The sequence below is a fragment of the Euprymna scolopes genome, chromosome 17 (genome assembly GCF_053919585.1).
Source record: "Euprymna scolopes isolate OS-2025 chromosome 17, ASM5391958v1, whole genome shotgun sequence".
Classification (NCBI taxonomy): Eukaryota; Metazoa; Mollusca; class Cephalopoda; order Sepiida; family Sepiolidae; genus Euprymna; species Euprymna scolopes.
Genome location: NC_136498.1, coordinates 113,296,910 through 113,314,321, shown reverse-complemented (window position 1 = coordinate 113,314,321; position 17,412 = coordinate 113,296,910). Strand labels below are relative to the sequence as shown.

The 17,412-nt window shown below is 32.1% G+C and overlaps 1 protein-coding gene across 14 annotated transcripts in view; it reads right to left on the bottom strand.

Annotated features, from left to right (window-relative positions):
• Positions 1 to 17,412, bottom strand: part of LOC145296892 (focal adhesion kinase 1-like) — an 890,147-nt gene that overhangs the window by 39,862 nt on the left and 832,873 nt on the right. For all 14 annotated transcript variants that reach the window (XR_013870066.1, XM_080143040.1, XM_080143043.1 and 11 more), the window contains 2 exons: positions 15,792 to 15,871; positions 9,493 to 9,527 (listed from right to left, as the gene is read on the bottom strand). Coding sequence is in view for 13 of the 14 variants with exons in the window: in XM_080143040.1 (XP_079999166.1) it covers positions 9,493 to 9,527; positions 15,792 to 15,871 (115 nt within the window). In the remaining variant the exon portion in view is untranslated. The remainder of the gene's footprint in view (positions 1 to 9,492; positions 9,528 to 15,791; positions 15,872 to 17,412) is intronic.

Here is a 17,412-nt window from a genome sequence, read left to right as displayed (position 1 = left end):
TGTTGGATTTTCATTAGATTGGAATCATTTTGAAGCTCAACGTCTCCGATGACAAATATCGAAAAATTGGCCAAAAACATTAATTCCCTCACTCTCAACTGGGCAGTTTTCTACAAGGAAGGATTGATTTTTTGCGAGCCATTTTTGCAAGTCAGTGTATCGATTGGATTGACTTTGCCTAATTTTAATGTTCTGAACTTCCAATCGTGTCATGGGGTAGCGGTAAGACATCAACTTTTCTTTCACTTTCTTTTCCGCCTTTGTGTCACGGGGTCGAGCATGCTTCCTACTACCACTTTTTTTTTTTTTGCTCAACACACACCTCCAAACACCCGAGCAACACCAGGCATCCAGGCTAGTACCAAATAAAGCATAGATATGGCAAGATCCTGGGCGACACCAGATGGTCTTGCTTGTCAAATAGAGGAAGAGAGGGCAGAAGAGGGGGTGTTGATGTCTGATTGGGACAAAACAGAAATGTCTATGGGATTTTGACAAAAGAGAAAAAAAACAATTGTTTTTATCTCATTGTCGTTATATATCTGTTAACATGAAAGGTTGTTTTTAAAACCTCTGTTGAGAGGTATGAAGAAATCCAGAGATCCTTAGCTGATTAAGGCTGACAACTTAGAATGGGGGTCAAGGGTAAAGGTCGCCACCAAGCATTGTTCGACCTGGGGTGACAAATCACTCCTAATTTGATAAGTAAACACCTCAGTGCAAATGAGGGTTAAAATTTGGTAGAGATAAGTTTGAGAGGAGGAGTAGAAATTAGGGGAACAGAGAGAGGGAGGAAATGCAAAAGAAAGAAAAGAAAAAGGGAGTACAAATTAATAGGACAAAAGAAGAAAGGGAGAGGAAAAGAAAAAAAAAGAAAGAATGACTCCAGAAAGGTGGAGGGAGGAATTACTGATTTGATAAAAACAAGACACTTGGCTAATCGGGGTTTTCTTTTCGCTCTGGCCGGCGGAAGCTTGTCATGATAAAACAACTGAAGGAAGAGACCCCTCTGAAAACTATCACCTGCATCTAGAATCATTGCTTGAAATTAGCAAAAAAAAAAAAAAAAAATAGTGATTTTAATAACCTGAGTTTTCCCTTCTGCACGACATGTATGCTGAATTTATTGTCAATAATGTAATTTGTGATACAGAGAACTTCCCTGGCGTTGTTGATCATTAATACTTGCAACTTGTGAAGAATGACCCATTGATTTCAGCTGCTAGGACCCTGATCTTCAAGCCGCAACAGCGAGAAACACCTACTTGCCAGTTCCAACGCCTGTGAGAGAATCCAACCACAAAATCTGACGTAGACGATCACCTAGCCGCATCCAGGTATTGTCGGACTTGGGGTTGTGAGCGCTGTAAACCCCGAGTATCGGCGGGCTGATTTTCGAGGGTCCAAGAGAGCGGGTGCATGTTGAGGGGTCCAGTACTCGACAGAGTAGAGGTGTGGCCACACGCACTTAGGGTTAGTGCATGTTGCCTTATATCGTGTGTGCACGGCCTGTGGGTGCTGTAGGGGTTGCATAGAAACTTTGGGCAAAGTAGGGAATAAGGGGAGAAGGGAGTCAACCAGAGTTATCCCGGAAAATCCATTCTGGACCAAAAATTTACTTTCACCATGACTAATGTTTGTGCCAAATTTAAAAAAAAAAAAAAAAAAAAAAAAAAAAAATCCAAGGCGTGGTTATTGAGAAAATTGCAAAGAAACGAACGGGAATGAATTACCAGGTCCTATCCCTTATTTGTTAGGAAACCAATAAATATTAATTGATCAAAATGAAATATACTTATCCAATTAAACTGTGTAATATTGTTTCAGAATAATATATACTGTTATGTGGATTCATGTCCAGAAAAAAAAAAGGAAGGAATTTGTGAATAGACAGGAACTCCAACTTTTTATAAATATGTTAACATGTGTAACAGGACTAGGTATCAAAGCTGAGTCAATCAACAATTGTCTCCCCTACACCCTTTTTATTTTTATTTATTTATTTTTTTAACTTTCATTAAAATACTAGAAGATGTACTTGGCGTTAACCAGTATTATAAATAATGTTAAATTCCTTTAACAACAAAAAAAAAAATGAAGTTAAAAAAAAAAAAAAAATGGGAAGAAAACGAGACATGTGCATGCGGATATCATATCATAACAAACGACGCCATACTTCTTATTTATTCAGTGTTTGGTTTAGTTGTTTTGTATTATGGCATATCGACTATTTTTTGGATTATTTAATTCTGAATCCAGTAATTTTTGAAAAAAAAAAAAAAAAAAAAAAGAGCTTTTACGTTTCTAAGTTCTTTATATCTCCAAATATTTATTCATCGTATTTGGTTTGCAAAGAGAGAAAAAAAAAAAAAAAAAAATTTCAGTAAAATCAATGAATGTTGGTGTATTGTAGGTCAGGAATCCAGCATCTTCAGACAACCTGATCTGGTAACACAGAGAGAGAGAGAGAGAGACGCTACAGTTTTTCTTTGTTTTGATTCTAACTGATGGCACCTAAATACATTTTTTTTACACCTTTGAAATCACAACTATAATAATATATACAAAATCTGAAAATTAAAATATCATATTTAAGCGTATTTTATGACCCCCCCCGCTAGTCTTATATACTTCTATTCCCGCATGATTTCTATATATGCTATTTATTCAAAAGGAATCAACATTTAAGGAGGTATCTCATTTGTATATTAAATGTTAAAAAACCTGTTTTAATAATTAGCTATAAATTTTTTATGAAAATTAATAGAATTGTTTTAAGTATTCTATTTAAAAACCTATATATCTATAAAAGTGAAATTGTCTACGTGTGTATGTATTTCCCTACCCAAACTACTGTGTCAATTTTCAGTCTACAGACTTGAGATTTGACATAGGGGGTATTGAGATTCGAGAAAATCTTTTTAATTGTTTTTCGGACAGAAATGCAGAAATTTAGCTGTCAAGAGGTCAAAGTTCAACGATTTGACCTTTGAAAACTCTACCAAACTCCTCTGCCAATTTTGGGTCTAAGTACTTAAAATTTTAGATGTAGATTACTTGGACATGGATCAAACTTTTTAATTTGATTTGAGCCCAAAACAATAAATGTTAAGAGAGCAAAATTGGAGTCAAAGTTAAAAAAATAATTTGACCTTTACCAAATTACTCAGACAATTTTTGGTCTAAACATTTGAAATTTTACATAAAATGTATTCAGAAATAGGGCAAGCTTTATAATGGGTTTTTGGCCGAAAATTTGGCTGCCAAGGGGTCAAAGTTCAAAAGATTTAACCTTTGCAATCTCTAGCAAACTATTCAGCCAGTTTTGGATCTAAACATTTGAAATTTTATATAAAGGGTATTCAGACACGAAGCAAGTTTTTTAATCAGTTTTGGGCGAAAGTTTGGCTGCCAAGAGGTGAAAGTTGAAAGAGTTAACCTGTGCAGACTCTACCAAACTCCTCCGCCAACTTTGGGTCTAAACACTATGAAATTTTAGATGTAGGTTACCTGAATACGAGTCAAACTTTTCAATATATATATATATATATATATATATATATATATATATATATATATATATGCACATAAAATTATGAACAGTACATAGGGCTCAAGCAATGCCGGGTTGAACTGCTAGTATGATATAAAGCTGATTTATTTAATTTATCTATATATAAATATGATAGCGTGTGTGTTATTTTGTGTGTCACAATTACATCTTTTTTGTTTGTTTGTTATTTCTTCCATTTCTTGTAATAAATAATTTTACAAAGAATTCGTCATAAGTTTTGGTTTCGATTATAGTTATATATATATGTTTTTTTTTCGATTATAGTTATATATATATATATATATATGTTTTTTTTTTCTTCATAAAGTTTGATTTTGGTTTCGATTCGAGCTGATGCACCCAAGTCATATGGATATATTTTTGAAATCACAACTTTAAAATATATCAGAATCGATAGAAAATTGACTCCATAATATGCATGAAATCTGCATAAATTAAAACATCATATTTAAGCATATTTTATGACCGGGCTACACCAGGCGTCCTTGCTAACTATAATATAAATCTAATCTGTTTGTTTAAATGTATGTTTGTATATATGTCTGTATGTCTGCCTAAAACTTTTGACAGGGGTGATGGATCCTAACAAGACTGGTATCATTTTGAAGCTCGACGTCTCCGACGACAAATATCGAAAAATTAATTTCTTCACTCTCAACTGGGCAGTTTTCTACAAGGAGGGGTCAATTTTTTGTGAGCCATTTTTGTAAGTCATCATATCGGTTGGATTAACTTTGCCTAATTTTAACGTTCCAAACTTCCAGTCACGTCATGGAATAAGGCTAAGACGTCAGATTTTCTTTCACTTTTTTTATGCTTTCGTATCACAGGTTCGAACATGTCCATCTACTACCACATTTTTTTTTTTTTTTTTTTTTGCTCACATTTTTATTTATTTTTTTTTTTTTGCACACATAGTATTTTAAACTATGACCCAAGTTAGAAATAAATAACATTAATTACTTCCGGAAAGAACTATGAAAAAAAGTAAATAAAGAAAGTGAAAGAGAACATATATCCGTAATTATTAAATTGGAAATGTTTCGATTTAATTAATGAAAACGGGAATGTTTTTCATGAAACGTATATATATCTTTATTATTAAAAGCAGAAAATGAAAACATTATTAAAAACAAAAAAAAAAAAAATGACATATTTATAATTGTCTAAACTGGGCAAGCGCCATTTGAATACAAAAACATTTACTGTATAAAAATGTATCAAAATATAATTGTAAAAACATTTATTGAAAAGCTTGTGTAAGAAAATATAATCTTAATAAAACAATTTTATAATGAAAGCAACATTGGATTTTTATAAAATAATTTTTTTTGTTTTTTTCTGAACAAATAAATAATTTTAATGAAACATTTTTTTTTGAATTAAAGCAACTTTAAAGGGTCAACAAAAAATTAATTTGAATGAAACCGAAAAATCATTATCTAGTTTAATTTTTTTGTTATTTATTTCATGCTTCTGTCCTGGTTTAAAATAATGATTTTTCCCTTGCATTTTAATGACAGGTGCGCGAAAAAAAAATGGCGTCTTCATTTTTGGCGACAAACCATAGAAGTACCCCCAAGACCTATATGTTCTATCAGGTGTTTTTGATAAACTTGAACTGAAATTTCTCAAGGTTGTGTTAGGGGTGTCAAAATTAACACCAGTGGAAATAAAGTTCAACTGGAAGCTGCTCTCTCTGACTACTTAAGAAATCCAGTTGATTCATTTCCACCTCCAAAGGAACAAAAAAAAGTCCCTTAGTGAATCTGCTGAACATTCAGATAACTCCTGCAGTTGTGATGAAGAACCATCTCAGGATATCTTCAGTTATGAGCATCAAGGACAATGGGTTGCTGTCTACTTTGACACCAACTTTTACATTGGCCAAGTCATTGAGGTTATATCTGCATCCAGCGCTGTAATAAAATTTTTATCGTGAACCAAAGGTAGAAAAGATTTTTTTTTGATGGCCTTTGTCAGATGACATTGCACAGGTAGAATCAGCATTTGTTTACAGATGGGGTTTTGAGGTAATGCCAGTTTCAAGTGATGGTAGGATTTAGAGTGTTCTTGATATATCTACCATAGCAGAAGCTTATGAAAGAATTCTGAGAGAAAATCAATAAGGAAAGGAATTGTAGTAAGACCTCTGCCTATAAAATATCTTACTTGTTTATTTGTCTTTTAAGTTGAAAGTTTTTCAATGATTGTAAAAAAAAAAATGACTTGTGACTTTTTTGTATAACAAATTTCTAAATCTTATTGTTGTCGGACCTTTTTTGGCGAGTTTAAATTCCCCAAAGTAAAAATATTTCTGTGGCAAAAAGTTTTGTTATTAGAAACAAGGCAACCATTTTTTTTAATTCCTCACCCAAAAATTAGTAAAGTCGCAAAGTTTTAAACTTCTACCTCTAATGATTACATTTTTACAGCAATTTCAGTAACGTATACTTTTGACTCATTTTTTATTTTTTACCCTTTTTACCAAATTGTCTGTTCGACTGCTTTTACATGGTCCACAATTGAGTGGTTTTATCAATTTATAATTAAAAGAAAAAATTATCTTGATGTCTAGTGTGTTATGAACTATAGTAAGAAGATTCAATATATTAGCTATTGAAATGAAATTGATATGAACAGTCAAAGTTGCACTTCCGTGTCTTATTTGCACTTTTTTTTCCCCTGTTGGTAGTAGGATTTTGCCTAGTGTTTAGGTTGGTTCCATCTAATAATTATTGCTTTCATTAGTATTAATTTTCATTTACCACAAGATGACATTACATTTATAAGGATTTTTGACTTGTTAATAGCTTACAGTTTTAGTTATATACTATGAAATTTAGCTTCTGGACCATGATAGCAAATTTTCAACTTTCTGACAAACTTTGAATGATCATGACTTGATGGCTAATTGAGCTACCAAAATAAATTTGGTACTTTTGTTTATGGTTTATAAAAATCTATATGACCACATTAATTTTTTTTTTAGATATAATGAAAATAAAATTTTGGTTTGGGATACCAAGTCTTACTTTTTTTTTTAATAGAAAAATCATTAACTACTTTTCCCAATTACTGATACCAAAACAATACTAGGGATGGATCCAGACAACACTACTATGCTGGTGTCTCTATGTTTATTGTCACAGTGAGCTTAAAAAAAGCAATCCCTGTTTTTTTTTCTTCTTTCATCATGGCTAAATAGCAATGAAAGAGAAAGAATGAGTGAATCTTTCTCTCTCTTCACCTCTACTTCTCCCCCATCATTTCACCATCTTTTTTTAATTTGAAACCGTGCATCATCTATATATATAAAAGCGAAAATGTATGTATGTGTGTTTGCTTTTTCTGTATGTCTACAAAAGGCTTTTTTCAGAGAAGCGGTCGGTCGCTTCACAACTTTTTAAAACTTTTTATATCACATATAAATCGTAATATCTCTCAGAGTTAACAACGAAGCTCGCCTGTCTATCTAATTTGCTCGATTTCAGGAAGATAAATATTCAACATTTGTCGCTCGCCGCATGTGAGTTAGTCTTTTTCCTATAACATCTTGGGAAAATACTATCCCGCAGTCAAACTTGACCTCATTAACTCATTAAAACAGGCACCTGCCAAATCCAAGTAATTAAATAAATTCAAACGTGTTTCCGTTAGCATCTCGTGGTTGGGCAATGGTTAACATTGCACTTTTTTTTTTTTTTTCCCACACTTTAATTTACAACTTTGCCTCAAGGGTTCGAGTTCGATCCTCATACTTACTTTTTTTTTTTTTTTAACTCCCCCACTCCCGGAGTTTCCACACACCTCCAAACATCCGGGCAACGCCGGGTACCCCTCGCTAGTATATATATATAAGGCAACATGTGTGTGTGCACATTTTATGTATGTCTGGCAAAGGCTTTTTTTGTCGGTATTCTCAGGGGGGGAGGGGGAGTTACTATGTCTTAGAATTGTTTATATACCCCCTAAATCATAATATGCTACGAAGGGACGTTGTGTCTAGATTTATTTTGATTGACTTTTATGAAAATCGTGCTATTTCGCCGTGTTGTCTGTTTGTTCGGCTTCTTAGCATAAATAAAGTGAAACTAAATTGAAATGAAATTCGCACCGGAACGTCCAGAAAGCAAATCAACTTTTGATCAATGCGGTGAAAACTGTCATATCAGACAATTGCTTTCATTTGGACACCCTCATTTTTTATGGAGAGCTGGTTTTCAACCCAACATCTTGGGGAAACAAAACCAAAACAAAATTAACTGCGGGATTGATGTTTGACCTAATTTACTTTCTAATTAAGTCATCAGGCTTTTTTTTTTTTGCTTTCTCCTCAAAGATTTGTGTTCAAGCCTGCCTCCCTCCCCCCAATTTTTTTTTTTTTTTTCAAATACCTGGGCACTGCCAGACCGTTCATATTGTATCACGTTCGTTTTTTTAATTGTTTTTTTTTTTTGTTGTTGTTTTCCCGATTTTTTTTAGAAGTTTGAACATTGCTTTTTTTTAATAATATTTAAACAGCGTTATTACTTTGCTTTTACCCCCCCCACACACACACCTTTAAACACCCGGGCAACGCCGGATACCCCTGCAAGTGCATGACTAAAACAGAAAAATATATTTGCCCAGTGCATGCTGATTTCATTAAAAAAAAAAAAAAAATGGCAACCTCTAATTGCTCCCAGTCCACTACTAAAATGAAAAACACAACAATTGAAATTGTAAAATTTAGAATCCACAAATGAATTAACCGACATTTTTTTTTAGTAAAACAAGACAGCCAAAAAAGTTTAATTCATCCAATTCTAAAATTGGTGTTTCTATTTTTGTTTTCAAAAATAAATTAAAAAAAAAAAAAAAAAAAAATTAGATTGATGGTAGATTATTAGTTATTTGATTTGTTAAGTGCTGAACAAAAACAATAAATTAAGATGCATGCATAATAAAAAAATGGTGGCATTTCATTAATAGCAATGCAAACTTAAATAGGAAATTATCTTTTTAAAAATTGTTGGGTTTTTTTTAATATGAAAATAAAAACACAAAATTAAATCACACAATCAACAGATAAGGTTCGTAAAATTTCAAAATGCAAAATTTGTAGATTAAAAATTGTAATGTTAAAAAAAGGAAATAAAATCAATCTCAAGAAGAAAATTCCTGTCAAAAATAAATTTGTTTAAAAAAACAAAAAAACTGAAGTTTGTTTGAAGCAATATGCATTTTATTTTATGGAAAACTGTGACAATGTGTGACCGCAATCAGAGCACACAACTTACATAGCTAACTATACATATGTTTCAGAGTGATAAGGCAGCGATGCTTTGAAATATTAAAATTGCATTGGTCTACACTCTATAAATTGATAAAAAAATACCAAGTACTAAATGACAAGTTGTCAAAACACCATATATCATCTTATTCACATTTTTCTCTCATTTTTTTTTTGTTTTCTCTCGGTGTTCACACCTTCCTGGCATTGTGACAACTTTTAAAGATGACTTTGATCAATGTTTTAATATTTTTATGAGGAGAATCCAGTTTACGATTTTAAAAAATGCTGCAACAGCTATAAAATCAGTAGAAATTTTAAAAATGAAGAAATAATAATGAACAGAACTGTTTTATTTTTTTTATTTGATGTTATTTAAAAGACGTACCAAAATATAAATTCATAATTTGTGATGTATAAGTCATATCTTTTTTTTTTTTTTTTTTTTAATAAATGCTGATATTGTTGTCTTTAAACATGAATTTTGGAGGAAGATATTAAAAAAAAAAAAATTTTTTTCTTTTTAACTGAAAACAAAAATTTTTTTTTTTAAATTGAAGAGCAGAACAAAAGGTGGAATAACCTTCCCACCCCTCTCCCCAGATAACCTAAGTAAATATAAGCATTTCAAGATGTTTCTTACCTTCGGTGGTGGTTCGTCTTCAACTTCATTGGATTCTAAAAATAATTAAAAAAGAAATTTTTTTTTTTTTAAATAATAATAGGTACAAGCAATTTTTAAAAATAGATACAAGCGGAAAAATATAGGGAGACATAGTTTTGAAAGCCTCTTTATCATACTTTTTAGTAGGTATCCGACTACATTTTGATTGTATTTGAAAGATTAAATCCTAAAGTTAATTTCCAAAAGGAAGAAAATATTTGTACACGTGAAAGAAAAAAGTTATAATGAAAAATCTTTTTACAGCAACATTCGGAAGCTGACAAGTTCAACTAAAGTTGGAGGTTAAATGAATTCATTGTGAAAATCCTTTGAAAGATAAGTATTAGTTTTCTGGGTCTATATCAAAGATAATTAGTAAAATAAAGTCCTAAGATATTGAATTAAATAAAAATGACACCTTGGTTATACAAAAAAAAAAGTAGTTTAATTAGCTCCCAAAAGCAAGAGAGTCTAGCTTTGCACAAACCAAAACAAGCGAGTTTGTCTAAATATGGATTTTACAGAAGCCCAAAATGTCAGAAAGTCAAAAGGCTGTCTGAAAATGATGTCAGGTAGTTGGAGGGAGGTAGGGAGTACTGGTTTTCTTGTTGTGTGCAGCCGTACATTCCTAAATTCATGAATGTTTGTATAATTTTTATCATTTTTTTTAATTTAATTATTTTTTATATGTTTCTGCTTTTAAATAAAATAAAAAATTATTTTTCAAGATTATATAAAAATTATATTAAGCTAAAAGTTTCATGTTCATTCAAGCAAGGAAAATATTAGAATCTTGCATAGAAAAATTATGTGAAACATGTAATATAATTACAAAAATATTTTACTTTTTTTTTTATAATTTTTTTGCGTAAAAATATTAAATAAATACTGCTTAATTCAATGATAATATCAGCAGCTCGAGAAATTAATTTTTCTTTGAATTATATCGAATTCCTTTTTTTTTTCGCAATGTTCCTGAAAAAAAAATTATCTTTTTTTATTGTTACAATTTACGAAGCTTCATTTTCATAAAAAAGGAGAAATGAATTCATACATTTTTTTTTTTTGACTACTGAAAACCATAACTTTAGTAAAAGTGTTTTTTGTTTAAACTAAATAATACATTTCCATTAAGATTCAAATAAAAATAATCGGTTAATTATATTCCGTGATCATTATTTGATAAATACTGAAAATTTCATTAAAATGGGTTAATTTCCTGATTTTTGGTGAATTTTTAAGTAAAGGGAGGGGTCAAAATGTTTATACATTTTGAGCATCGGCTTTGCACGTACCTACACACAATGTAAATTATTCCCCTTTGTATTCCAGGTTTGAGTTACGTCCCTTGGTAATACCATCCCGAAACACCAAATTGTAAACTGGAGATGAAATCTTATGAGAACCGTCGCGGTTGAGAATTGAAGCTCGACTTCATGTTTATATTCTGGCTTGACACTTTACAAATAACACCAGTTTTAGAACATTTCTCGTAACAGCTCAATCCAAAATAACGATCAAACCAGATGCACCCTCAAACAACTATTCGCTTCCTCCCTTGAGGCTCGCATTTACAAATATCCGTGAACTTAAAACTAACTTAGACGAGGTAGAATGCTAAGTAACAGAAAAAAACATTGCGAAAAAAAACCCCAAAAAAACCCAGATCTTTTTTTACTACAATTAATTAATTATTATTAATATTACTATAATAATGAATAACTTATGCAGTTTCATATAAGAAAAATGTATTTCTGTATGGAATCTTATGCCTCACTTCACGCATTTCACCGACTTTAAAATTTGTTATAGACATTTAAATGATATCTATTTGTACGCCATAGGGTTTTTTTGTTTGTTTGTTTGTTTTTTTACATAGACATCACCACGTATCAAGGCCAAGAGGCCACCTGAGCTTAAGGGTTAAAGAGTATATAGTAGAAATTGGACAATATAGTAATCGTGAGTAAATGGAAATTTGGTAAATTTGTTAACAAGTGGAACGGCTAACCAAGAACTTGTTTACGTTAGACTTGAAGACAACCATATTGTAGTCAGCTGGAAAGCAGGAAAATGGAAGACAATTCCACAGGTGTGCAGTTCTAAGAAAGAAGCTTTGTTCATGGAATCTACGCTTAGGTTTAGGCACAGATAAAGAGTGAGGGGAATTATTAATAGTGTTTTCAGCTAAACAAGTGTTTCTTGTGAAAGTTTGGCGAGGGGAGACCATAGACTGAAGCTCAGTTGAACACTTTCTATGAAAATAACGATACAAGAGAGACAAACTTGCAACATCTCTTCTGTGAGATAGAGGTTGCAGGGAAGAGAAAAGGACATCTTCTACAAGGCTACGAAGTCTATTTTGAACTCTATCAAGGCAGGACAAGTCCTTTCTAGCAGCTCTTGCCCAGATGTGGCAACAGTATTCCATCCTTGGACATACCTGGCTCTTATATAGATAGAGAATTGCATCAGCAGTGAGATATCTACTGGATTGATAGAAGGATCCCAACATTTTTCTAGCGGCCTTGGCAACAGATTTGATGTACGAGTTCCATGATCAGGAGTAATGGTCAAGCCCAGAAGCTTGTCAAAACTTGAGGCCTCCTCAAGACGCGAGCCATTCATTTCAATTGATGCTAGATGGGAATCAGAACGTTGATGATGTAAAGAGAGAAGCTTAGTTTTAGATGCATTAAAAGTAACCAGCCACTCCTTTCCCCATTGTACCACGTGCTCAAGATCAGAGGAGAGAGAATCAGAGAGAACTTGGTTGTTTACTGTCTTAGATGTGCTACCATAGATGGTAGTGTCATCAGCATAAATGTCTACAAATGATGTAAGGATGTGATTTGGAAGATCATTAATGTAGATCAGGAAAAGAGTTGGGCCCAGGATGGACCCCTGAGGGACTCCAGCATTAATACCGTGAGCTTTTGATTTTTGCCCATTAACTACTACTCTTATGAACCTATCAGATAGAAATGATTTAATAATCGAGAAGACACTTCCAGCTATAACATAGCTAGAGATCTTGTGAAGTAAACCTTTATGCCATACTCTATCAAAGGCCTTAGATATGTCAAGAGCAATTGCCCTAGAAAGGTTGCCTCTGTCGAGAGATTCGCTAATCCTATGAGATATAACTGTAAGCACATCTGCTATAGATCTAGCAGAACGGAAACAATATTGTGCGTTACTAAGAAGGTTATTTTTGTTGAGATGGTTGATTACTTCTGTATTTAACACAGATTCCAGCAACTTACTCATGACGCACAAGAGACTTATTGGCCTGTACTGAGAGGGGGATGAGCGATCACCTGAATTCTTAAATACAGGGCATACTGACTTGAATTCCTTACCTGCATGTTGATAATTTTTCTAATATAGAATATCAAATATAATCTTACACAGCTAATTTGAATAGACCTCAGAGAATATTTCATAATAAACTTTAATATTGATGTGGGCCCTGAAGTTTAAGCTGTTCTTTTTTTGTTAGCCCCCCCCCCCACCTCCTTCACATACAGAAAAGAAAAAATATTATAATTACCTTTAATTATTTAAATTAACAATTTTTAATTTAATTGAATAAAGGAACTTTTCTTTTTGTTGAAATTAATTTTTAAAAATTCTGTACTTCACTACATATTGAGATCATTTATTAGATTGATCCGGTTGTATATGGTGAATAGGAGATAACTCCTGAACATTCTGAGCAATCTTATCTCCCCTGAGATCATACTAGTCAAAAAGGGAATGCACTTTCTATTTTCAAAACCATAAAATATTATTTCACAAGTGGAAGATATAGCTATTGGACTCTGCCTCTTTCTTAGCTGGTTTTCAACCCGGTTGAATGATGACAGACTAATCTTCACAATATGACATTGTTTCCCAATGGATGCTTTCCATGTTATGATAGCACTCTTCTTGAGACTCCCTTTTACTAATTGCACCTATCGATGCCTCCGTTCAGTCTCGAAAGACAAAGGATACCCCCTGTAGGGGCAGCTGCACATGTAATTATGAGGCAAGGGTTGTGCAACCCCAATCACACCTCTCCTGAATCGGCATGGAGTCCAGTGGCAAGGAGAAGTCTAGGACGACTGAAAACAATGCTGAGATAAGCGGAGAGCACACAGCACCTGTATGGTCACCCATTTAGTACTGACTAGGTTCAACATTGCTTAACATCGGTGATCCAGAGGAAACCGGTGTGTCAACATGATTATGTTATATAATTGCATTTATACATTCCCAGATATCATCAAACTAAGTCACATGTACACATCACCTATGCATTATCTATTTGTTTACCTTGATAATACGCAGTGGTCTTTTAGCTGTCGTGCTGAGGCAGTTGTTCTGAGTAACCATTTTCGAAACGGCAAACATTTATATAAACTAGTGGGACCTGTAGAAATACACGTTGATTTTGTTTCAATAATAATTATTTCTAATTAAAGATATTTTTTTTTTAGAATTATAAGACATTTAACTTACATTGAATCTTATTTTTATTTATAAACCATGATACACATACATACATTAAAGGTATTAATAAATTATAAAATTTTTCACAACCATTTTTACATTACAATTTTAAGAACAAATTTTCTATGAGAAATTGTGTTAAAGGAGGCCATTAATACAGGATAAGTTTTCACTAAGAAAATGAATATAAAATTAAGAAAAAAAACACATTTTCTTCAAAATGTACATTGGTTGTTTTTGTTTTACGGCATATCAACCCTTTTCAGTTCATTTAATGCCGAATCCAGTGATTTTGAAGAAAAAGTTTTTAATAGAATATATTTTTTTTTTTTTTAAGTCAGTTTCTATTTAACCCTCGTCTTCAGGAGGCCTCAAGTTTTGACAAGCTTCTGGGCTTGACCTTTACTCCTGATCTTAAATGAAACACGTACATCAAATCTGTTACCAAGGCCGCTGGAAAAATGGTGGGATCTTTCTATCGATCCGGTAGATACCTCACTGCTGATGCAATTCTCTATCTATATAAGAGCCAGGTACGTCCAAGGATGGAATATTGTTGCCACATCTGGGCAGGAACTGCTAGAAAGGACTTGTCCTGCCTTGATAGAGTTCAAAATAGACTTCGTAGCCTCGTAGGAGATGTCCTTTTCTCTTCCCTGCAACCTCTATTTCACAGAAGAGATGTTGTGAGTTTGTTTCTGTTGTATCGTTATTTTCATGGAAAGTGTTCGACTGAGCTTCAGTCTATGGTTCCCCCTCGCCAAACTTTGACAAGAAACACTCGTTTAGCTGAAAACACTATCAATAATTCCTCCCACTCTTTATCTGTGCCTAAACCTAAACGTAGATTCCATGAAAAAAGCTTCTTTCTTAGAACTGCACGCCTGTGGAAATATCTTCCTTTTTCCTGCTTTCCGGCTGACTACAATATGGTTGTCTTCAAGTCTAACGTAAATAAGTTCTTGATGAGCCGTTCCATATAAGTTATCAAATTTACCGAATTTTCATTACTAATGATTACTATATTGTCCAATTTCTACTGTACACTCTTTAACCCTTATCCTTGAGTGGCCTCTTGGCCTTGATAATGTGGTGATACCTGTGTAAAAAAAAAAAAAAAAAAACATAGTTGGGATCAGAGTGGACCTGGGAGCAATGGCAATTAAGGGGTGGCTCCACACTCCCCAAAGACTGCAAGCTGAGGCCTCACCATCGGATATAGTTTAAGGTCATACCCAGGACCTCAAAATGTACAACCCAAAAGTGACATCATTTAAAATATTTATTTTACATTGCATCTTTGGTTACCGGGAGATCCTATTTATTAAAATGGGGGATAGAAAATTTAATAACATACTACAAACATTAAATCAGCATAGCTACATACTAATAATTTAATGTTCCTAGTACATTATCATTAGGACTATGACAACAGCATATTCTTTTTCTTTGTTTCGTGTCTCAGGTATATATCCATTGATATCTTTTATGTTTTTATGTAGAGTGATATGATCCTCGGTTGTCTAACTGTGTCGAATATATACTCAAGAGTAAAAACAATTAAAAGAATGTGCTCTTGTCATAGCCCTAGTTATCATCACCTTCTGTCCTCCTTTTTAACAAACAGAATCATCCAATCAAATAATTCATAATCTGGAAACTTTGACGTATGTACATTAAAGGTACTATGGTATTAATATAGAGATGAAAAAGAAAATCTTTCATATGCCCCTATATGTACAAATGATTCTTGTTTCCACATAAATCTCGTTTCCACTTACCCCACGAAATGGTGTGCACCCTTCTGTTGTCTCTCTTCAATTCCTCCTCTTGACGATGTCGCTCCTCTTGCAAAATAGACCTGCAACAGAGAATAAACTTCAATTAACAAAAATACAAACAATACAAATAATAGAAAACTTTTCAAAACTGCCAGAATCCTATATCTCTTCAAGGTCACCTTCTGCCCATGAACGGAGCATTCACTATTGTTACATTTGGATTCGTGCACCATCCTCTGTTGCAAGATTTTTTATATACTACAGAGTGTAGAATTACAAAAATGATTCACAAAATAATTGAAAAATAATATACTGCTCATTAACAATAGCGGGAATAGTCAGTTAATGTACTTCCTAACTATCGGCGTAGCACTACTAAAAGCGGTGACAAGGTAAATCAGTTCCTTTGCTTTTTTTTTCTCTAACGCCTATATCTACCCCTGTGCACACAGTCTTTTTTTTTTATATTAGGTTTGTTTAACCATTCTTTTTTATTTAAAAAACACTGAAAAGTTTTTTCCGTCTATTTTAATTGAGAATTTGAAATTAGTTTTATTTTTTAAAGAATTATTGAAAACACTTTTTAAAATATTTTTAAGTTATGAACTATTTAATAAAGACTAATTGTGTTATTTTTATCTGTATGATTTTAAAAAAAATTTTATCCGTATAATTTTTAAAATTTTTATCCGTATAATTTTTTAAATTTTATCCGTATAATTTTTAAAATTTTTATCTGTATAATTTTAAAAAATTTTATCTGTATGATTTTAAAAATTTTTATCTGTATAATTTTTTAAATTTTTATCTGTATAATTTTTTAAATTTTTATCTGTATAATTTTTTAAATTTTTATCTGTATAATTTTTAAAATTTTTATCTGTATAATTTTTAAAATTTTTATCTGTATAATTTTTAAAATTTTTATCTGTATAATTTTGTTAAAAAAAAAATAACATGCATTTTCAGTGATGCAGAAAAATAGACAACACCAAGTCCGCAGCAAATAGTACCAGATAAAATTTTTTTATTTTTCTAAAAAAAAAAATATAAAGAAATCAATAAATATTCCATAAAGTAATATATTTTTGATAATACTAAAAACAAATTCAAAACAATGAAATAATGACACTTTATTATTTTATGCAAAAAATAATAAAGTACAATGCAAATTTTTTTATCTGATATCGTTTGCTGCAGACATGAGTCGGTTATTCTTCTCCATCAACGCCTTTTTTATTGTAATGTAAACAAGTATTCCCCTTATAATTTTATGTACCGCTCCACTGATTTTTAATGTTTTTCCTAGACAAACTGTTGAGAAATTAAATAAAATAAATTAAATGTCTTCATTTTTGGCACACATATTTATTGTTAAGAAAATAACATATCTTTATTTCTAATAATATTACACAGCAAATGATTCTAGTTTCTTTACAAGTGTTGCCAAACATGATCCAACCATCCAGCATGGACGTAACCGAGATTGAACTCACTACATAAGTTTTTGTAGTATAATTTAAATCTTGTCTATAGCTGAATACTTGATGCTTTACCGAATCTCCATTACTAACAATTACTATATTGTCCAATTTCTACTATACACTCTTTAACCCTTATC